Raw genomic sequence first — 23941 nt, 5'->3', positions numbered from 1 at the left:
TGGTATCTTGTTAAAAAAAATAAGCGGGTTCTCTCTTTTTTTGTTACTGACAACAAAATCTGTGCGTTTTCTAATTGGTTTTCACAGAATCTCGGGGCACGCTCAGTACCGTTTAGACTGCCATTGCTTCTCTCCCTGGAATGCGATTAATTAGTAGGCTTGATAATACAGGAAATGATGGGCTTTCTCCCCCCCCCCCCGCCTTGTAATTGGTTTTCTCTTGATGTACCTTGAATAGTTTGCCTTTGTGCTGACAGTGCTTCAATAACTAAGCTTCGTGTTAACCCCCTCCCCACCCCCCACCCCCCAAAATAGTTGGGTACAATTAGTATCCCTGCATTACTATGTAACTTTGCAGCAGCTGGAGAATCCGGTTCCAGCCGCCTGGATCTATTTACCTCTGGCAATGTGGGTTTCTTCTAACTTCTAAAACTTCATAACCAGTCGTTAAACAACAACAAAATGACATCAGTAATTAAGAGTAATAACAATTGGTGGCATCATCCAGGGGTGGCCAAACTTGCTTAACGTAAGAGCCACACGGAGTAAACATCAGATGTTTGAGAGCTGCAAGACAGGAATATTAGATGTTTGAAAGCCGCAAGACATGATCAGATACTTGAGAGCTGGAAGGAAGGCGGGAGGGAAGGAAGGAAGGAAAACAGAGGAGGGAGGGGAGGGGAAAGAAAGCAACTTTAACTTTAAATGCACTGGCTGGTTTGGCTTGGAGAATTGATTTAAAGAGACAAATGCCTTCTCCAAGGCATTTTGTGAAACAATATGGCTGGCCTTGGGTCAGCCATAGCGCTGGCAGAGGTTGTCCTTGAAATGGCAGCTGATGTGAGAGCCCTCTCAGCCCCACCCACCTCACAGGGTGTCTGCTGTGGGGGGGAGAAGATATAGGAGATTGTAAGCCGCTCTGAGACTCTGATTCAGAGAGAAAGGCAGGGTATAAGTCTGCAATTCTTCTTCATGAATATGTAAGCTGCCCTGAGCTTCGATGGGGAAGGCGGGTTATAAATGGAAATAAATGAATAAATGAAATGAAAGAGCCATGTGTGGCTCCTGAGCCACAGTTCGGCCATCCCGGCATTGTCTAATCACTTCATCTTAACCTGTTCCCACATAGCCTACCCCCATTGTCAGCTCTGGGACTATCCTCATTAAAGAAGGCTTCCAGTGTGATCAGAAAGCTGGCTTTATTGATAGACAGTGCAGTAGCGATACACGATGGTGTCAGAACTGGTTCACCTGTGAGGTGACCAGCCTTTTATACCTTATCTCGGGCCGTTAAGCAGCCCGCCAAAACTACAGTGTGAAAGCCTGCATTTAGCAATCCAAATTGGTTCCCACCAACAGGGGAATTCTCTCCAGGGGTGGAATTCTGGCAGGAGCTCCTTTGCGTGTGAGGCCACACACCCCTGATGTAGCCAATCCTCTTAAGAGCTTACAAGCCTCTTTTTTTGTAAGCTCTTCCGCAGCCGAAAACTCTTCCAGACACATTTCGCCTCCGCATCCCATGGCTCAGTGGTGGAACAGCTGCCTGGCATGCAGGACGTTCCAGGTTTAATCCCCAGCATCTCCAGTTAAAAGGACCAGGCGGTAGGTGATGCAAAAGACCCTCTGCCTGAGGCCGATACTCCCTCTAAGCTGTGGAGCCTTGTGAGCAAAACTTCTGCTTTGTGAGCTACTGGTATTAAAGTTGTGAGCTACTGCATAAATTAGCTTGTTCTGGCGCTATTTTCCCTGAGCTAAGACAAAAACGTGTGATCTGGAAGCTAAATAATGTGAGCTAGCTCACACTAACTCAGGGTAGAGTGAACCCTGCCTGAGACCCTTGTGAGCAGGGGTGGAATTCTAGCAGGGGCTCCTTTGCATATTAGGCCACACACCCCTGATGTAGCCAATCCTCCGGGAGCTTACAAAAAAGAGCCTTGTAAACTCTTGGAGAATTGGCTACATCAGGGAGATGTGGCCTAATATGCAAAGGAGCTACTGCTAGAACTCCAGCCCTGCTTGTGAGCCATTGCAAGTCTGAAGAGACTATATTGTTTTTGACGGACCGACGGTCTGATTTGGCATGAGGCAACTTCATGTGTACGTTCATAACATCTAGTTTACCCCCTGAGTCTGTGCTGATGAACTGCTTAATGGTAGATAAAAGAGAAACTTTCTTTTCAGAGAGGAGGAGGAAGAAGACATTAGATTTATATTCCGCCCTCCGCTCAGAGTCTCAGAGCGGCTCATAATCTCCTTTATCTTCCTCCCCCATAACAGACTACCTGTGAGGTGGGTGGGACTGAGAGGAGGGAACAGGGAAGATGCTGTGTGTTCATATGTGTGTGGGATCTTCTGTTTTAAATGTTCTGAAATGTGTACAGTTTTTAGTCTGTTACCCCCCTTGGGTCCCAGGTGCTTAAGGGCAAGGCGTACTGACAAATGTTTTCAGTCGAAGCTAAACTGAGCCATAAGAGCCCTGTGCCACAGAGTGGTAAAGCTGCAGTACTGCCGTCCAAGCTCTCTCCTCACAACCTGTTCGATCCCGGCAGAAGCTGGGTTCAGGTAGCTGGTTCAAGGTTGACTCAGCCTTCCATCCTACAGAGGTCGGTAAAATGAGTACTCAGCTTGCTGGGGGTAAAGTGTAAATGACTGGGGAAGGCAATGGCAAACCACCCTGTAAAAAGTCCGCCATGAAAATGTTGTGAAAGCAACATCACCCCAGAGTTGGAAAGGACTGGTGCTTGCACAGGGGTTTACCTTTACCATTAAACTGAGCCTCCTGGGCAGAGAATGCCGAAGCCTTGGTGCTTCCACCAAGAAGGCCCTGTCGCATGTGCTCACTCTCCAAACCTTGGAAGACAGAGAGATCCAAAGCAGGGCCTCTCCTGCTAACAGCACCCAAGGATTACTTTGGGTTGAACCCATTTTTCAGTGCAAAGGAACAAAGCCAGCCCAGGTGACACAACAAAGGCACAATTACACAAAACCATCATCTCTCCCTCCCACACACCCATGATTAGAAAGGCAAGTTCACTCTAAAGGCAATTTGTGACATTGCTCGGTATTATAAGACAGGGAATGTGGATTTTTGAAAGAAAATTTGCCCTTGATTTCTCTCTCTTTCTCTCTCTCACTCTTTTTAATGCTTTTTAAAAAAGCCCGTGGCAAAGTTGAGGGTCGTGCTTGATGGGAAACTGCTGGACTTTCTGAACAGTCTTTCAGCACTTAATTTGTTTCAAAAATTGCTGGAAATGTTAAGTACTTTAGTGTACGTCCAATTATGCCGAGCTTTAAGTTAAATCTGCTGTTACCTATTGTTGAATATCTTTGTGCCACTTGAACTATAATTGACTAAGCCTGGTCTTTAACAATTATTTTAAGTGCTCTCTAATGGATTGGAGTATAAAAGCAAAGTGTATTGTGTGGCTCCCTTTTTTTTAGGTTCGGAGCGGGGTCCTTGCACTGGATTTGCTGAACTCATTTCTGATAGATAGCTTTTCTCTAACAATCTTCCATTACTGCAAAAGAGAGAGAGTACTTTTTAAACTAAAAATTATTCCATGTAGCTTTTCTTCCTCTTGTACATCACAAGTATGGAACAAAAGAGTTATGATCCATATCGGTCTACACCTCTCCATCTGAATAAAAGAATCATAGAGTTGGAAGGGGCCATACAGGCCATCTAGTCCAACCCCCTGCTGAATGCAGGATCAGCCTAGAGCAGGGGTCCTCAAACTTTTTAAATAGGGGCCCAGTTCACTGTCCCTCAGACTGTTGGAGGGCTGGACTGCCGTTACTGTACAAGGCCGCGGGCCATCAGTTCTCCGTCTTCTGCATCTCTCTCCCTTCCCCACACCACACACCCTGGCCTGGGAACTCACCTCACCTCGGTATCACCTCACACTCTGTCTCCGCCGCCTCAGCCCAGTGCCAGAAGTGTGCGTTGCTAACACGAATTTAGGTCGAACGTCACTTCCGGTCTGATTTTGCCATAACCCGGCGGGCCGCATAAACGTCCTCAGCGGGCCGCATCTGGCCTGCGGGCCGTAGTTTGAGGACCCTGGCCTAGAGCATCCCTAATGAGTGTTCATCCAGCCGCTGCTTACAGACTGAGGGGAAGCTCACCACCTCCCGAGGGAGCTGATTCCACTGCTGAACAACTCTTCCTGTAAATTTCCCCCCCTTAAAACCTTCCTGCCCTTAATTTAGACCCATTATTGTGAGTCCTCTCCTCTGCTACCAACAGGAACAGCTCCCTGCCCTCCTCTAAATGACAGCCCTTCAGATGCTTACAGAGAGCAATCATGTCCTCCCTCAGCCTCCTCTTCTCCAGACTGAACATTCCCAAGTCCCTCAGCCTTTCCTCATAGGGCTTTGTCTCCGGCCCCTCATCATCTTTGTCACTCTCCACTGCACCCCCTCCATTCTGTCCACATCCTTCTTTAAGTGAGGCCTCCAGAACTGTGAATCCCAGACAATTTGGTGAGAGCCAGTTTGGTGTGGTTAAGTGCACGGACTCTTATCTGAGAAAACGGGGTTTGATTCCCCACTCCTCCCCTTGCAGCTGCTGGAATGGCCTTGGGTCAGCCATAGCTCTCGAAGAGCTGTCCTTGAAAGGGCGGCTTCTGTCAGAGCTCTCTCAGCCCCACCTACCTCACAGGGTGTTTGTTGTGGGGGAGGAGGGTAAAGGAGATTGTGAGCCGCTCTGAGACACTGAGATTCAGAGTGAAGGATGGGATACAAATCCCAAATGATCATCATCATCTGTTGATATACAGGTAATAAAATGATTAACAATCTGTTCATGCCTGAGGCAAGCTTCCAGCCTCATGTGCTGCTGGACCCATAGTTTCCAAATTCATATGAATCCCAAGTTCTATCCAGTGACTAGTTTTTCACGGAGCCGAATTAAGCTGCAGTTTATGTCACTCAGAGGTCATCTCAACTCCAGATCATCATCTTTGTGCTAGAAAACTACGTTAAACACAGGTTCCCTATATGCAATGACAAAACTCTCCTCAAAATTGATGCTTAGGATGCTTCACATTTTAGAAGTAAATACAGTGCTGCTGTGTTTTAAAATCTTTTTTTGTGAGAGGGAGAAATGGGGAGAGGCAGAAAGGCAGGGAAAAGATGTATTAAACGGAACCAGCAGCCGGTCCTCCAAATGCATCTGAAGAATATTAATGGCTTCAAATGTTTTTGAAAGGTGAGGGGGCAGGAACACAGATGGCTGGTCTAGCACTCTAGAGGGAGCGAATTCCATGTTGGAGGGGGCTTGTGGTAGCCTGCTTTCTTGCGAGAGGAAGGCATGGATCCTTAAACAAGGAATTAATGCCTGAGGGAAGATTAGTTACCTCACAGAAACCTTTTCTCCTATCCAAACACAGATATGCTGATTCAGCATATATTTGTGAGGTGCCTTGAAACATGAAAACCATATGTAATAAAGGCATATTATCTGTTCCAAAACAACCTGTGACACTTCAAAACTCCTTCACTTTTAGTCAAATTTTAATTCATTTGTTTTATCTGAAACAAGTGATTAGCCATCTTTCTTCCTTACAGAGTTCAAGTCAACTTTTACGGATAAAACACATAAAATACATTTAAAAAGCATAAAAACTGAGGTACCTGGCAACCCTACTTCAACTGCCTCCTAAAGATCAAAAGTGAGAGAGCCAGGTTGTGTCATAATTGTGGGGCTGCCACTGAAAAAGCCCTCTCGTACCACCCAATGAACTGCTTTGATTGGAACAACAGTCAAGAAGGCCTCTTCCTGTAATTTTAATTCCTGGGGAGAAACGTGGGAGAATTTGGTCCTTCAAGTGCCCCAGATCCAAGCCATGTCAAGTTTTAAATGTTAAAACCAGCATCTTGAATTCTGCTTGAGAGTATATCGGTAACCAATATAATTGCTCTAGTATTGGAGTCACAATACCTGGCCCGGTTGGCAATCTAGTTGTGTTTTACCTTATCTGCAGCTTCCAAACACCCTTCAGGTGTAGCCCCAAGTAGAAATCATTTTTAAAAATGTATAGCAACGACAAAAAAAGGAGGGGGGACTCTCCAACTTATAAAAACCCTGGGTGAACAGAGTCTTAATTTGACACCTGAAGCTAAGAAGACGAAGTATCAGGTTTGCAGAAGCAGGGAGAATATTCTAAAGGGTGCCACCACAGAAAAGGCCCTGTCCTGGGTAGCCACCTACCATGCTTTGGACAGGAAGTCCTTCAGTGGTTTTGGTTCTCAGACAGGATTGCAGGACAGGTGATTAGTATTTTACAGCGCTGAAGATTTCAGGTTTGAGGTGGATTTTTGTGTTTGTGAATACACTTTTCTCAAGCTGCAGAGAGGGCTATGTGTGAGTGTGAAGGGGGGGGGGAGAGACGGAGGGACACTGAAAAATTAGTATTATTTTGTGTTATTTTATGCCCTGCATTGGATGAAGGTAGGGAATTTAATGTCATAACATTTTACATGTACAAAGTCCTAGGCTCAGTCCCTGGCACCCTCAGTTAAATGATTTCAGGGGGGAAATTTTGGAAAGGACCCCCCGAGATACAGGAGAGATGCTGCCCATTAAAGTGAACAATATTGAACTAGGCAGTATGAGTTGGCTTCCTATCAGCACACATCTATTCTTCAGGGGCTGCCATTCTGCTCGGCTTTCCGGTATATTTCCTGGAGCTGTAACTAATATTCCTAAAGGAAGCACTGCAGGTCTTTCAATACAGCAAAGGAGTCCGAATGTTTGGGACTCTGCTTGGTTTTTAAACATTTGCTTCCCCTTTTAGAGGTAAGCTGTCTTCTTCAATTTGCTTAAGATATTTCCTCTCAGACCCTCCACATAAATATCTGCAAGGTGGCTTACGGCAAAGAGGATTCTCAAATCAATGAAACAAGAGAAAAGTTAACAGGTTAACCTGAACCTGGAGCAGAGTACTGAGTTGTGGCGGGGGGAGGGGGGGTGGAAATGTCATCGAGTTGTAGCTGACATGGCGGCCAATGCACCCTTCCAATCTGTGGAGTCTTGTGAGCAAAAATTTTGCTTTATGAGCCACCGGCATGCATGCATGCATTCATTCATCCATTCATTCATCCCTTCATTCATTCCTTCATTTATTCCTTCCTTCCTTCAGTCATTTATTCATTCATTCATTCCGCCTATTCCCTGTCGGGCTCAGGGAATAAAATACAATAAAAACATTTTATAAACAGACAACTCAATAGCACTCAGAGAGGTTTACCATATCATCACATATTGCCCAGCCTGGCTGTCTCACATCATGGTATCTCATAGAGACGGCAGATGATAGTCCATTTTATAACACAGGTGACAGTGTCGATAGGGGAGGCCAGCCAGATCAAGAAATAGACGGCAGCGGCCTAAACTAAAAGCCTGGCAGAACAGCTCCGTTTCACAGGCCCTACAGAAGGCTAATAAGCCAGGTAGGGCCCAGGTAGGGAGCTGATTCCACCAGGTCAGGGCCAGGACTGAAAAAGCCCTGGCCCTAGTTGAGGCAAGGTGGGCGTCTCTTGGGCCGGGGTAACGACCTCCCGGGCATATATGGGAGGAGACGGTCCCGCAGGTATGTTGGTCCCAGGCTGCGTAAGGCTTTAAGCATTAGAACTAAAACCTTGAAGCGGATCCGGTACTCAATGGGCAACCAGTGCAGACTGCAGAGCGCCGGCCAAATGCCCACCCGTAAAGGTGGTGCAGTCAGCAGGTGAGCCGCCGCATTCTGCAGCCGCTGCAGTTTCCGGATCAATCTTAAGGGTAAACCAGTGTAGAGCAAGTTATAGTAGTCTAGTCTGGAAGTGACCATTGCATGGATCACTATAGCCAGGTCCTGGGGGGATAGATATGGTGCTAGCTGCCTGATCTGCCGAAGATAACAAAAGCTGAAGTTATGAGCGAGCAATTTGGCTGCTGCATACATTAGTTTGCTCTGGGGGCATTTTTCCTGAGCTAAGACAAAACTGTGTGAGCCTGAGGCTAAAAAAACTTCTGAGCTCGTTCACCTTAGAGGGAACACTGATCGTGACCCTGTCAGGGATGACAAACATGCAGTTCAGGACCGAATCAGGCCCTTGGAGGGCACCTGTCAGGCCCCCGAGCAACTGGCTGTCATCTACTTCCTTCTCCCTATATCTTGCTTCCTTCTGCATTTGCCAGGCTTGCTCAATTGCATAGGAGCTACAGAGCAAAACCTCTATTTTTTCCATTGGCTGAGACTCCTCCCTTGGGGAGGAAGGGGGGACACGGAGCTTGCTTTGCCAGGTTCTCTCAATTGCACAGCAGAGCTACTGAGCCAAGCCTGTCTTCCTTTTATTGGCTGAGGCTCCTTCCCTCGCCCCCAGTCCTCTGGGGAAGGAAGGAAAGAGCCAGAGCTTCCTTTGCCTAGTTCCCTGGATCCCGTGGGAGAAACACCAATGAGTATTTAAGACCAATGAGTGCTAACATTTTAAGCATGTTTTAAGTTTAAAAAATACATGTGTTTGTCTTTGTCTTTTATAAAGTTTATATCTCTGCTACCTAATCTTAAACATATGGCCTGGTCCAACATGACCCAGCCCAACCCAACATGGCCCAGCCCAACAAGGTCTCATTTATGTCAGATCCGCCCCCCATAACAAATGAGTTCGACACCCCTGGTGTAGATTTTCAAGGCAAGAGACATTCAGAGGTAGTTTGCCATTGTCTGCCTCCACAAAGCGACCCTGGTATTCTTTGGTGGTCTCCCACCCAAATATTAACCATGGCTGACTTTGCTTAGTTTCCAAGATCTGACGAGACCAGCTAGCTTGGGGAATTCAGGCCAGGGCAAATAATACTGAGCTAGAAGTGGATATTCAGCCATCCTTTTTTTCTTTCCCCAATTGCTTCCCTTCTAGTCCTCTATGAGGAAATCCGTCAGTTCCGTCAAGCCTGCGGCGAAGCTCACATGAAGACCATCTTGGGGACCGGAGAACTGGGATCGCTTACTAATGTCTATAAAGCCAGTCTGGTGGCCATGATGGCAGGTAATTTCCGTAGATGTCGTTTGTTTGTTTTTCTTCCCAAGTTTAAGAAGACTAATCTTGATAACAGCCAATTGAATCGGATTCAGCCTTAGGGAAGTCGTCGTCCATCTTCATTTGAACTTGCAGCTCCAGAGGGCTCTCACGCAAGCCAAATAATTCAGGTGGGCAGCCATGTTGGTCTGAAGCAATAGAACAAAGTCGGAGTCCAGTAGCACCTTTAGGACCAACCAAGTTTTATTCGGAATGTAAGCTTTTGTATGCATGCATACAGGGCTTTTTTTGTAGCAGGAACTCCTTTGCATATTAGGCCACACACCCCTGATGTAGCCAATCCTCCTGGAGCTTACAGTAGGCCCTGTAAGCTCTTGGAGGATTGGGTACATCAAAGGTGTGTGGCCTAATCTGCAAAGGAGCTCCTGTGACAAAAAGGAGCATGCATCCTTCATCAGACAATGGAATGAGGTCCAGTGAGCAGAGCTTACATATAGCTGGTGGGCAGTGGTTAAGAATGCAAAGTGGTACAAAGAATCCAGTGGTAAAAGAATGAAATTAACAAACTGAAAGAGCATTTGGTCTGGATAGCATTTGAGTGAGGAAACTAAAACAGTAACATGTCAGATTAGGAGAATGATGGTTGAGAGTGTCACAGGGCAATAAATGATGTCTGCTCATTGCTTTATCGCTTGCCGGTCTGGGTTGCACTGAGGACATGTCTTTCTCAGAGGTGTTCCTGTCCACCTAATTTACTTTTTAACATGTGACATACATTATAAACATCATTCTAGTTTGCCATTAGAAAAAAGAATACATTAAAATACAGTGGAAGATGGGTTTAGTATATGTAATATACTAAACAATGCACTTTCAATCCATTTTGCAAGTGGATTTGTGCCGTTTAACACAGTAAAATCCAGTTGCAAAGTGGGTTGGAAGTGCATTATTGTGGGGGGAGGGAGCACCCACAGGTTGCCTAGAGGCCTGGAATCTGGATTTTACCCTTGGTACCTGCACGGGGAAATCACAGATAAAGAGGGGCCTCAGGACTGGGGAAGTGCATCCTGTTTTCTCCTTCATTTTATCACCTGTGTATGCAGTTGCTGGGTGTCGCTGCTATTCCTGCATCTTCCATTTCAGAGCCAGTTTGGTGTAGTGGTTAAGTGTGCGGACTCTTATCTGAGAGAACCAGGTTTGATTCCCCACTCCTCCACTTGCAGCTGCTGGAATGGCCTTGGGTCAGCCATAGCTCTCGTAGGAGTTGTCCTTGAAAGGGCAGCTTCTGTCAGAGCTCTCTCAGCCCCACCTATCTCACAGAGTGTCTGTTGTGGGGAGGGGGGAGGTAAAAGGAGATTGTGACCGCTCTGAGACTCTGAGATTCAGATTATAGGGCGGGATATAAATCCAATATCATCATCTTGGAACATCTTCTTGGCATGCAGAAGGTCCCAGGTTTAATCCTGATCATTAAAAAAATGATCAGCCAGTGATGTAAAAGACCTCTGGAAAACCACTGTCAGTCTGAGTAGAAAGTACTGACTCTGGGTGCGATCACACAGAAGATTTGGTGTGGTAGTATTTGGTGTAGCCGGTTCTCTTTGATCTGTGCCACAGCATTCACACAGCCCTCACTCTGCTGCCAGCACAGGCTGCGTATGCGCAAAAGGAGCATTCAGACTGCTCTTGTGCATGCAGGGCACTTGCATTGGGTGCCCTGGCCTTTCAGACAGCTGGAAAATGCACCCTACATACATTTTAGAGGTTTGCTACCGGGAAGTTGCCAATAGCTATTTAATCTGATCCCAGCCCATCCTAAAACAAGGTTAGTACAGGCGGAACTTTTTTGGGGGGGGCAGATGCACATGCGTGATCAACCATATTAAATTTGGAGGGGAGGGGAGGCGTGGCTAGGTCAGGTCAGATCTCTCGTGTGATTGCACCCTCTGACAAACCAGGGGTCTGATTTTATATAAGACAGCTTCGTGTGTCGATATTGTGGGAGAAGAGAGAAGCGTGTGCACGCCGCTCTGAGTCTCCTTGGAGGGATGGGATAAAAAAAGGTGATTGTGTTCTAAAACCATCGTCTTTTGTCCTCTCGGTCTAATTGACAAATCACCAAGTCGCAGGTCTTGCGGAGCTCAAATGCGGAACTGCTGTGCCGAATCACTAAAAATTAGCTTCTTGGCAAGGACCCGAGAGGTAGCTTGTTAAACTTTTTCTTAAAAAATGGTCCAATGATTTTGTGTGCGCCAAAGGGCTAGTTTTGATTTTTTTTTTTTTGCTCCCTCCTTGGGAATGTTTTTGGAGCGATGCCTGCAGAAGCATAGTTGTGGAAAAATACAGTGAGAATCTGAAAGCCGCAAGGAAAAACACGCATCCCTGGTTCCTCTAAGTTTCTGCTTATGGGTTGCTGTCGAAAAAGCCTTCTGTTTTTCAGTTGCCGAAATGCAACTTTGAAAGAGACCTAAAGACCTGGGAGAGACCATATTGAGACAGGCGGCCTGAGTGTACAGTCTGTTCTGAACAGGACTGTATGCAAAGACTGTTGTGTTTATGTGCTTGTTGCTTTTCTTGGGTGGGTGGGTGGGGGGGGAGTCGGCTTGACAGTGTGGGGAGAAGGTAAGCTGAGCTGAACTCGGTGCATGTGTGTCCTGTGTTTCCACTTAATAACAGATGTTTCCAAAGCTGTGCAGAGAAAGAAAACAAAATATATATTTTTTAAAAATCCTGTTGACAATTAATAAGTATATTCAAAAGCAGCAGCAGGAAGACAGATTGTCAGTTTAATTAACTAGAGTGATACTTCCAAAGACTTGCCCGAACACATATGTCTCCTGAAGGGGACCAGAGACGGGGCAAGCAAGGGGATGAGGGTCCTGGAAAATCAGAGCAGTTATGGAAAAGGCCCTGCTCTTAGAGGATGCTGGTCCTGCATCCACAAAGATGGTATAGTGGATTTTGAGAATTCTTGGAGAATTTCCTGACCATTAGAGCGGTTCCTCAGTGGAACAGGCTCCCTCGGGAGGTGGTAGGCTCTCCTTCCCTGGAGGTTTTTAAGCAGAGGCTAGATGGCCATCTGACAGCAATGTGGATCTTGTGAATTTAGGGGAAGGCATTTGTGAATTTCCTGCAATGTCCAGGGGGTTGAAGAATGAAGCCCAGAAACAAGTATTTTCTCTTTTTTGGGGGGGGAGGGTTAAGAAAAAAGAGCACAATAAAATTTAGAGGTTTTTGAGCTCCGCTCCTGTGAGGCCTGAGGTGGTGTTATCAAAGTTAGCAGAACTCTGTTAGGTGCAGTCTTACCTTCTGCCTCTTGCTGTGGAATTGGCCACTGTGGGATGCACTAAAATTTTCAGGCTGTCTTAGAACCTGCGCTGAACTTTAAACACTGTGATCGTTAGAGCAAGAGATGACCCTTAATTTATTCCAAATGGTGATTACCTAACCAAAACGTTTTTAATTGTCCATTCACAACGGTTTTTAAAACAAAAGTTTGAGTCCAGTGCATCTTTAAGACCGACAAAGTTTTATTCAAAGCACAAGGTTTTGTGTAAAGGTCAAAAAGGTAATCCCCTGTGCAAGCACCAGACATTTCCAACTTCGGGGTGACATTGCTTTCACAATGTTTTCTTGGTAGACTTCTACGGGGTGGTTTGTCATTGCCTTCCCCAGTCATTTACACTTCACCCTCAGCAAGCTGGGTACTCATTTTACCGACTTCGGAAGGATGGAAGGCTGAGTCGACCTTGAGCCGGCTACCTGAGCCCAGTTTCCGCCGGGATCGAACTCAGTTCGTGAGCAGAGCTTGGACTGCAGTACTGCAGCTTTACCACTCTGTGCCATGGGGCTCTTCAAATGGCATGAAATGGAAATAGAAATAACAGTCATACATATAGAGGTTGGGCAATAAATTAGCATAGCGAAGATGTTTTTAGCATATTTCCGTTTCATTGTATCTGAGGAAAGGTGCATGCACACGAAAGCTCATACTTTGAATAAAACTTTGTTGGTTTTAAAGGTGCCACTGGACTCTTAATTTGTTCTGTTGCTTCAGACCAACACAGCTGCCCACCTGGATCTATCACTGTTTTTAAAATTCGCCGTTTGCTGCTTTTTAAAATTCCTGATGCAGTTCCGCTGTGATGCAGCAGGTGGCTCTGCAGTTAGCAATATATTTTTTTTCTCTCCTTGGCCTGTGTAGGGCTTTTTCTGTGTTGTTTCCCCATAAATATATTTAAAGAAACTATTTAATAGCTTTCATTGATCTGTGGCTTTGTTAGGACCTGACTATGTGCACTTGAATTGAATGTACTGTTACACCTAAGTACATCAGATTGAAAGCACAACATCTTGCATTCTTAGGCTAGAACCATATGTGGCTGTTACTAGATGGAAAGGTTCAACATCTCTTGAGTGACACCCTCCCTCCTCCCGTAACTCCTTTCTATCATGGGCTCCAATCACACACAGGCTAAATAATGCACTTTCAATCTGCTTTCAATGCACTTTCCAACTGGATTTTACTGTGTGAATTGGCAGAATCCAGTTGGAAAGTGTACTGAAAGTGCATTGTTTAGTGCGTGTGGTCATAACCGGTGTTCTCTCTCAGCTGAGTTAGTGTGAACTAGGCTCACAGATTTTTAGCCTCTGGCACATACATTTTGTCTTAGCTCAGGAAAAACGACACCAGATCAAACCAGTGGCTCACAACTTGCATGCCAGTAGCTCCCAAAGTAGCTCATAAGACTCCACAGCTTAGAGGGAGCATTGGTCACAGCCTTAGTTTAATTCTGTGCAAAGACAATGACCGACTGCCCACCAGCCTTATGCCGCTCTCACGCTCCTCTTCTCCACGGGGCTTCCGTCGGATTTCACACTATCTGCCCCGGGGCTGCAACTCGCGTCGCCCTTTTTGTGCGGCAAGCAGAAACTGGTTTTTCAGAGGATCTTGTTTGCTGCGCAAAAGAGGCGGAGCCAGTTGCAGCCCCGGGGAAGCCATGTGGCGAAGAGGATAGTGAGAGCGGCATAAGGCTTGTGGGAAATCAGTCAACTTCTCAGGAGCGACTAATACTGAATCCGCAGCAGAACAAGTCCTGTAGTGCCTTATCAACAAAGTGCTCCAGGGTATAACCTTTCATGTGTCAAAGCTCCCCTTGTCAAATACAATTGAGAATGAAGATCCATCAACCCTTGTATCCAGGCCAAAATGTAGAAGGGGAGTTACTGAAAAGGGCCGGAGCAAGACTTGAGTCCAGTAGCACCTTAGAGATGAACAAGAGTCCAGTAGTAACTGAAAGACCAACCAAAATATGTAGAATCATAGAGTCACGGAGCTGGAAGGGACCTCCAGAGTCATCTAGTACAACCAAAATATGTAGAATCATAGAGTCACAGAGTTGGAAGAGACCTCCAGGGTCATCTGGTCCAACCAAAATACAAAGAATCATAGAGTCACAGGGTTGGAAGGGACCTCCAGGGTCAACTAGTCCAACCAAGATACGTAGAATCAGAGTCACAGAGTTGGAAGGGACCTCCAGGGTCATCTAGTGCAACCAAAATACAAAGAATCATAGAGTCACAGAGTTGGAAGGGACCTCCAGGGTCAACTAGTCCAACCAAGATACGTAGAATCAGAGTCACAGAGTTGGAAGGGACCTCCAGGGTCATCTAATGCAATCAAAATATGTAGAATCATAGAGTCACAGAGGTGGAAAGGACCTCCAGGGTCATCTGGTGCAACCAAGATACGTAGAATCAGAGTCACAGAGTTGGAAGGGACTTCCAGGGTCATCTAGTGCAACCAAAATACATAGAATCATAGAGTCACAGAGTTGGAAGGGACCTCCAGGGTCAACTAGTCCAACCAAGATACATAGAATCAGAGTCATAGAGTTGGAAGGGACCTCCAGGGTCATCTCGTCCAACCAAAATACATAGAATCAGAGTCACAGAGTTGGAAGGGACCTCCAGAGTCACCTAGTGCAACCAAAATATGTAGAATCAGAGTCTCAGAGTTGGAAGGGACCTCCAGGGTCATCTAGTCCAACCAAGATACATAGAATCAGAGTCACAGAGTTGGAAGGGACCTCCAGAGTCACCTAGTGTAACCAAAATATGTAGAATTAGAGTCTCAGAGTTGGAAGGGACCTCCAGGGTCCAACCCCCTGCACAATGCAGAAAATTCAGAAAGTGGCCTGGAAAAAAATGGCTTCCTGACCCCAAAGTGGTGGTCAGCATTTCCCTGGGTGTGTAAGAAAGGGCCGTGAGAATTAAGCGCTGATGCAACCCTTCCTGTCCTCCCTCTCATTATCTGCCCAAGTTCACAGAATCAGCATTGCTGTCAGATGGCCATCTAGCCTCTGTTTGAAAACCTCCAAAGGAGGGGAGCCCACTACCTCCAGAGGAAGTCTGTTCCACCGAGGAGTGGCTCTATCAGGAAGTTCTTCCTAAAGCTTAGCCAAAAGGTGTTTTGATTCGGTTTCAACCCATTGGTTCTGGTCCTTCTGCAGCAACAGAAAACAACTTGACAGCACTTAACACAGGGGTTTTGAACTCATTTGTTATGAGGGCCAGATCTGACATAAATGAGACCTTGTTGGGCCAGGCCATGTCGGGCCATGCCATGTGTGTACCTATTTAAGATTAGGTAGCAGAGATATAAATTTTATAAAGGACACGGACAAACATAATTAAAGATTTTTTTTTAAACTTTAAATGCAACATGTTTAAAATATTAACACTCATTGGTCTTAAAGGTGTTTTCTTTGTATCTCTCCCATGGGATCCAGGGAACTGGGCGAAGGGAGCTCTGGCTCTTTCCTTCCTTCCCCAGGGGGCCAGGAGGGGGAGGAGCCTCAGCCAATAGAAGGAAGAGAGGCTTTGCTCAGTAGCTCTGCTGTGCAATTGAGAGAGCCTGGCAAAGCAAGCTCTCCCTCCCCCTTTCCTCCCCAAGAGAGGAGCCTCGGCCAATGGAGAATACAGAGTCTTTGCTTTGTAGCTCCTGTGTGATTGAGCAAGCCTGGCGAAGCAAGCTGTGATGCACAAGGAAGCAAGAGAGAAGGAGAAGGAAGCAGATGGCAGCCAGTTGCTCGGGTGTCTGATAGGAGCCCTCTGAGGGCCTCATTAAGCCCACAGGTCACATGTTTGACACCCCTGACTTAACATATACATGGGAACAATGCTGATATGAAATTGACTCCGATACGGAACATGGGGGGGCTCAGGGTATGCGGAGGGCAGGTACTCAATGCAGTGCGAGAGGTTTCAGATCACCGGCCGCTCCGGAGCTAGGAGAAGCGCCCCCTTCTCCGGTGCTTGTGCTTCTGCAACTTTTGAGCTTATGTTAATATGCTGGTGAATAATTTAAAGGGCCCTGTTTATTTTTTAATAGAAGGGAAAGATATAAATTGACCGAGCGTGGGTAATGTTACTTACAGCTGCCATTGAACAGACGCTGGGAGTTTTTTAAATGGATATTTTAAGTCTTGCAATAACTTCCAGGAGTGTGTGGTGGAGGGGGGGGGGGACAAACTTCCCCCCCTCCTCCCGGTTTTCATTTCCATTCCCACCTAATTCTTTTAAAATTGATTCTCTGACAAAGATTCACACCGCAGCTTCTGCCTACCTTCCCACACTCTTGCGCGCCTATCGAGGAGTAGTCCTTATAAATATTTAATCTACTTTGTGCTAATTTTTTGGTGGGCTCTTTTTTTTTTTCTTTTTGCGCCGAGATTGTGCGTTAATGATTATGATGGACTATTTTAATAAAGCCGTTAAATAAGTTTCATTTGTTCTTCGGGATCGCGCTCGCCCAGAACGAGCCGGTTGGGTTCCCCCCCCCCCCTTTGTGGGGGCAACGGAGAGAGGTTGAAGTCGGAGCTGCGTTTTGAAGCAGCGGAAGCCTCAAAACAGCTTTCTCCTTGGCGTGAGGAAAGGGGACGGAAGGGGGAAGGGGTGCGATGGAGCAGAGGCAGGGGTCGTTTTGTAGAAAAATAGGTGGTGGAGCTCATCCAGGAATTGTTATGTAGTTGCACCTACTATTCGGTGGGCAAGGTTTGAAGGAAGAGGGGGAACCCTCAGAAAGGTTCAGGAGCTGTGCTCCTGTGAGCTCCTGCTGAATTCAAGGCCCGAACAGAGGGATAGCTACCAGTGTAGGCCGGGTTCCTCCATTTTGTGTGCAGGTTTTCTGCCGAGCATACCTTCTGAAACATGGTTGCTTTTCGCAACCTAGTTAAGTTCTGTTAAAAACACCTGTCCTTCAGGAATGTCTTGGGTAGATCAGAGGGATGGTATGCCTTTTTTCTTCTGGCAGGCTTTCAATTTGAAACCTTGAATAAGGGTGCCAGATTCTGGGCAGGTGCCAGAACAGGGGTGGCCAAACTTGCTCCAACGTAAGAGCCATATAAAACAAACATCAAATATTTGAGAGCCCCCCATGAATGTCAGATGTTTGGAAGGGAAGGAAAATAGATGGGAGAGGGAGAGGTGGAAAGAAAGCAACTTTAAATGCATTCTTCAAGGTGCCAGCTGGCTTGGCTTGGAGAAGTGATTGAAAGAGACAAATGCCTTCTCCAAGCCAGCTGACAGGGTGGTGGGGGCCTGGAGAACCACACAAAGTGTGTGAAAGAGCCACACGTGGCTCCCCTGTGCCAGAGTCTGCAGAGGTAGGCTGTGGGTTCAGTGACATGTATTTGATTTCATTTATTTTATCTATTTATATAGCTGATTTATGTTCTGCCCTTCCCATGAACGGGTTACACCTATATGTGCATTTTAATGGAAGATTGCAGATATGTTCATGCATCTCGGGATCCCCAACCTTTTGTTTTGTTTCGTTTTGTTTTTCGTAAATATCTATTTCATTTTACTACAAAGGGCTACTGTACAAAACAAATAGTAGTAATTCAAAGGCAATATTAGGGACTGTTTTCATCATTGTCCTTATCTGAATCTCTCTCTGGGTTGTCGTCTCGCTGCTTTTCCCGGAGTTTAGCCGGCAAGCACATTTGGTGGCTGCCGCAGGAGACGTAGCCAGCCAGAGCCAGATTAACAATTAAGCCAAGTAGGCACTGGCCTATGGGCCCCACGCCTTTAGGGGCCCCGGACCAGTTTTCTTCCTGGTTTCCCCCCTGCTTGCAGCCCTTCCAGCCTTCGTGCACAGCCAGCAGCTGAGCTGCTCTTTGCCCGAATTGCCTGGTGCAGCTGCTGCTGCCGTTGTCGCCAAGTTTGCCTCTCTCTGCCTCTTCCCCACAGCTTAGTAAAGGGGCTTTTGAGAAGGTGCCTGCAGGCTGCAGCAGGGGCCGAGGGCCAAGTGCAAAGTAATGCACATTGGGGCCAAGAATCCCAGCTACAAATACAAGTTGATGCGGTGTGAACTGGCAGAGACTGACCAAGAGAGAGATCTTGGGGTCGTGGTAGATAACTCACTGAAAATGTCAAGACAGTGTGCGATTGCAATGAAAAAGGCCAACGCCATGCTGGGAATTATTAGGAAGGGAATTGAAAACAAATCAGCCAGTATCATAATGCCCCTATATAAATCGATGGTGCGGTCTCATTTGGAGTACTGTGTGCAGTTCTGGTCGCCGCACCTCAAAAAGGATATTATAGCATTGGAGAAAGTCCAGAAAAGGGCAACTAGAATGATTAAAGGGCTGGAACACTTTTCCTATGAAGAAACATTGAAACGCTTGGGACTCTTTAGCTTGGAGAAACGTCGACTGCGGGGTGACATGATAGAGGTTTACAAGATTATGCATGGGATGGAGAAAGTAGAGAAAGAAGTACTTTTCTCCCTTTCTCACAATACAAGAACTCGTGGGCATTCGATGAAGTTGCTGAGCAGACAGGTTAAAACGGATAAAAAGAAGTACTTCTTCACCCAAAGGGTGATTAACATGTGGAATTCACTGCCACAGGTGGTGGTGGCAGCCACAAGCATGGCCACCTTCAAGAGGGGTTTAAATAAAAATATGGAGCACAGGTCCATCAGTGGCTATTATTCACAGTATGTGTGTGTGTGTGTGTGTGTATAAAAATTTTGCCACTGTGTGACACAGAGTGTTGGACTGGATGGGCCATTGGCCTGATCTAACATGGCTTCTCTTATGTTCTTATGAGGGCAGTGGGGCGGGCGCTTCGACTCTCAGATAATTTGCGAGGGGCCCTCAAAGATTTGGACTGCCTAGGAGCCTCCACAGGGTTGAATCCGGCACTGTAGCCAGCCACAAAATGACTGCTTAACTTCAGTAACTCCGGGTAGATACTTGTGCCGAGGAGGCAGTTGCTGCCAAAGTAGCGTTTGAAATAATGTGCACAGCAAATTGGATCTCCAGTAGTCAATTGGAAGCCTTGCTGGGCAGAAAGCCCAAACTGCCCCACCCACTTCCTAAAAAGACTCGGCAGTAGGGCTGCCAAGCTCCCAGGCCGGGCGGGGGTTCTCCCACCCTGGAGGTTCCCAACCCACCGACCCACATTGGGCTGGTGGGGGGAACTTCCCCCAACATCGCTGGTGCAGTGACATCACCCGGAAGTGACATTGCACCGGCGATGCCATGCACCGACCGCTCTAGGTTTTTCCGGGAAAACTGTATGGTTTTCCCGGACGCTCTAGCAATTTCAGAGGGAAAACTCTATGGTACAATAGGTCGCAGGAGATGACAGCCCTTCAATAGGCCACAGGAGACTTGGCAACTCTACTTAGCAGGCACCAGCAAAGTTCTCGGTAGGCACTTTAATGCCCTTGGGAAGCACTTTGGGGGCCCCTTTTTGGGCTTTTTTAAATAGCGTAAACTCCTTTGCATATTAGGCCACACACACACCTCTTATGTAGCCAATCCCCCAAGAGCTTACGGGGCTCTTAGTACAGGGCCTACTGTAAGCTCCAAGAGGATTGGCTTCATCAGGGGCGTGTGGCCTAATATGCAAAGGAGTTCCTCCTACAAAAAAAGCCCTGCCTGTTGTATATTTTACTCTGCTGGTCTATGACTGTAATAAACGATTGACTGCGTTGTCTTAAAGCGATTGAGACTGGAGATCGAAGGATGTCGCTTCTAAAAATTCATGCGTGTCAAACTGAAGCAAGGAATCCCCAATAAAACAGCACTTCTGTGCTTTCAACAGCCATATTTGTCAACGCATTGACTTTGTGTCTTCTGATGCTGCAGTAGTAGCTTACCACTCGACAGCATAATTTTTTGCAGAAAAACTTCGGAAATCTGGTCTTGTAATGTAAGTGGGTCAATCAGGGGCAGATTGGCAAGAGGAGGAAGAGGAGACTGGATTTATACCCCGCCCTTCACCTAGAGTCTCAGAGCAACTTACAGTCTCCTTCCCTTCTTCTTCCCACAACAGACACCCTGCGAGGTAGGCGGGGCTGAGAGAGCGCTGAAAGAACTGTGACTGATCCAAGGTCAGCCAGCAGCTGCATGTGGAGTCGTTGGGGATCAAACTGGGTTCTCCAGATTAGGGTCCACTGCTCTTAACCATTCTTGTAGCCACCCTGAATTCTCAGTGAGCCAATGTCCTTCCCTCCCCACTTGAGCCAATCCAGGATAGAAGGGCCACGCCCAGCCCAGGAGAGCCACATGCAGACATTCCTGGACCAGCAGAGCTGCACCCAGGCCCAGAAGAGCTGTGAGAGACACCCAGGTATCTTGGTGCAAGGTACAGGGCTGGTTGGCTTTCTCTCTCCCTCCTTTGTGGGGCCAGGAAGGGAGCGGCACCCTTTCTGTGACCAGTCCAACCCTGGGCTTCACGTTCTAGTGGCGCCTGTTTTCTGTGGCTGGAAGATGATCCTGTAGAGGTGACAGGAAGAAGATGATATTGTATTTATACCGCGCCCCCCACTAAGAGTCTCAGAGCTGCTTACAATCTCCTTTACCTTCCTCCCCCACAACAGACACCCTGTGAAGGAGGTGGGGCTGAGAGAGCTCTGACAGAAACTGCCCTTTCAAGGACAGCTCTGCGAGAGTTATGGCTGACCCAAGGCCATTCCAGCAGCTGCAAGCGGATGCATGGGGAATCAAACCCAGCTCCCCAGATGAGAGTCAGCGCACTTAACCACTACACCAAACCGGCTCTCAAACTGTTTTGAAAAGGAAAACCTTCACTCCTTGTGATCAGACTAAAATTCAATGTTTGTAACCTGCCTCTTCTATGAAGCTTCAACCTCTCCTGCTCACTTGGGATGAAAACTCAGGTTTGCATGACTGTATTTGCCCCCATCTGTTCCTTCTTCCCCTTTTCTCTCTGTGGTTTTCCTCCCACCGTGGGAGAGCTCTTATAAGAGTTTTTGGGCAGGGATCTCTCTGTCGTGTGTGTGTGTGTGTGCATTACTACGGAAAACATTGTGTATACTGATTAAAAGCAATACTAGTTCATGCATCAAGTCTGCCTAATGATTATAAGTATGATCTCTTGTTCCAAGCCAAGAACGGTTGGTTTGGGCTTTGGTAGTTCTGCCACAAAGTGCGCATGGTATACTTAAAGCCTGCCCGTTTCAAAGCGAAAATAACTTCTGCTTTCCTTCGAGGCATGTACTTTTATTGGAATGAAAGCGCTTTTATCAGAAACTATTGAAAACAATGTCACACTCTGGTTGACATTGAAGTGTGATGATCTTGGTTTGTGTTTTATAGCTGGGCTTTTTTTTTCTTTTTTTTTAAAGTTATGTTTAAAATTCATAGCACTTTCAGATCCTGATAAAAGAGCCTAATTTTCCAGCTTGCTTTGTTCGGTGTAATATATTTTCTAAATCCATTTCAAGCAGCTCATTTTTTTCCCCTCCCCTTCCAATTCCAGCAACTTTTCTGCAAGTTTGGTCAGACAATAAGCCTTTTTTTATTAATAAAATTAGGGAACAATTTGCTGCTGACGCTGGAAAGCATCAAAAGTTAAACCGAGTAGCTGGGACTTGATTTGCAAAGACAAGGTGCGGCAAAAGTCCCTGGAGAGCAGCTGATGGCATTATGTTGTTGACACTAAGCAGAGGTGGACTTCATTCCATGACTGGATCGGAGACCTCTGGGAGCCTCACCCAAACCACTCTGAGCTTCTTAAAAGGAGGAGTAGAGTATAGATGTGTCCAGGGGCCATTATTGCTGGAACTCTTTGTATGGGGCAGTGAAGATCTGTATTCTTAGTGCTTGGGAGCCGCAGTGGGAGGGCTTCTAGTGTCTTGGTTCCACTGGTGGACCTCCTGATGGCACTTGGTTTTTTTGACACAGTGTGTTGGGCTGGATGGGCCATTGGCCTGATCCAACATGGCTTTTCTTATGTTCTTAATCTTATCTGTAGTGCTGTTGTAAGCTGTAGGGGCATTTTGTGTTTTTCAGAACTTGAAGCCATGCCCTATTCAGGTATTTTTCAGGTTCGGGTATAGCAAACCCCCCCCCCCCACACAAATATCGATACATATAGCTTCAGCGTTGTACGAATGACAGTTTTTAATCTTGGGCCTGGTAGAATAGAGATGGGTTCTTACAGCCTTGCGTTCATGGGTGGGTGGGTGGGGGGTGGGAAGTGCTCAGCTCTTGATTAACACTTTCTCTGGGCGATCCAATCTGGACTTTCACAAGTGCGTTTGAAAGGCTTGCAATGGAAATTGGTGGTACAAAAGAGCTTATGCATCAACCCGATCGTTCTGCATTATTTTAAATTGCAGACTGTGTCCTTACTCTTTATTAAGACTAAAGCAACTCGAAGCAGTCTGGGGTTATCAGGAGATAATCACGTCCCCAGGGTGTTTACAGCACTTTGAAACGCAAAGATTGTGATTACTGCCTTGATTGCTGTGCCGGCTTATTATTCTTTACTGCTTAATAATGGGACCATAATATTGTTCTTGAATATAGCTAGCTGAATACCGCTCTCCAGTTTTAATCATGTAAATGGCCGCGTTTACAAATGCAAGAGGCTTTTGCCTACGCTGGAGCTGAAGGGCGTGAGAGGAAGAAATGCTCCTGCCCACATCCTAGGGGCTAGAGGCGTGGCAAATTAGAGTTGTTACTTCCAGTCAGGGCTGGAATTCTAGCAGGAGCTCCTTTGAATATTAGGCCACACCCCCGGAAGGATTGGCTACATCAGGGGTGTGGTCTAATATGCAAAGGAGCTCCTGCTAGAATTCCAGCCCTGCTTTCAGTTCAAGGTGGTTTTTCTAGGATCGGGATCTCTCTGGTTTCACTGTAGATATCTGCTAAATGCCTCATCTGTCTTTACCAGCAATTCCTCCCACCCGGAAACTCTCTACCATGGCTTTTATATTATCTAATTCCAAATTGTAGAATTTGCTGCTTCCAGGGCTTTTTTTGTAGCAGGAGCTCCTTTGGATATTAGGCTACACCCCCTTGATATAGCCAATCCTCCAAGAGCTGACATTAGGCCCTGTAAGAAGATCCCTGTAAGCTCTTGGAGGATTGGCTATGACAGGGGTGGGTGTAGCCTAATATGCAAAGGAGTTCCTGTTACAGAAAAAAGCCCTGGCTACTTCAAGTCATATGTGCAGTAAGAAACCAGTTTTGATGCTAAAGCCCAAACTTGGCTGCCTGAAATGGTTTGGACCAGATTTTTCTTCCCCTTTGGTTTCTCCATTTTGTACATTTGGAAGAAGAAAAAGATACTGGATTTATATTCCGCCCTCCACTCCGAATCTCAGAGTGGCTCACAATCTCCTTTACCTTCCTCCCCCATGACAGACACCCTGTGAGGTGGGTGGGACTGAGAGGACTCTCACAGCAGCTGCCCTTTCAAGGACAACCTCTGCCAGAGCTATGGCTGACCCAAGACCATTTCAGCAGGTGCAAGTGGAGGAGTGGGGAATCAAACCTGTTTCTCCCAGATAAGAGTCCGCGCACTTAACCACTACACAGAGACAAGTGGAAGCGGATTGACACCAAACTGCTGTTTTCTGTTTGATCTTTTA

General features: G+C 46.6%; 1 protein-coding gene across 1 annotated transcript in view; it reads left to right on the top strand.

Moving 5' to 3' along the window:
• The window catches only part of DERA (deoxyribose-phosphate aldolase), a 76283-nt gene that overhangs the window by 28526 nt on the left and 23816 nt on the right, over nucleotides 1–23941 (top strand). Inside the window, exon 6 of the mRNA XM_060245873.1 lies at nucleotides 8899–9027. Coding sequence (XP_060101856.1) covers nucleotides 8899–9027 — 129 coding nt within the window. The remainder of the gene's footprint in view (nucleotides 1–8898; nucleotides 9028–23941) is intronic.

Source organism: Heteronotia binoei, chromosome 8, assembly GCF_032191835.1.
Source record: "Heteronotia binoei isolate CCM8104 ecotype False Entrance Well chromosome 8, APGP_CSIRO_Hbin_v1, whole genome shotgun sequence".
Lineage (NCBI taxonomy): Eukaryota > Metazoa > Chordata > Lepidosauria > Squamata > Gekkonidae > Heteronotia > Heteronotia binoei.
The sequence above is the reverse complement of the archived record's forward strand: the minus strand, read 5'-3'. Positions and strand labels throughout refer to the sequence as shown.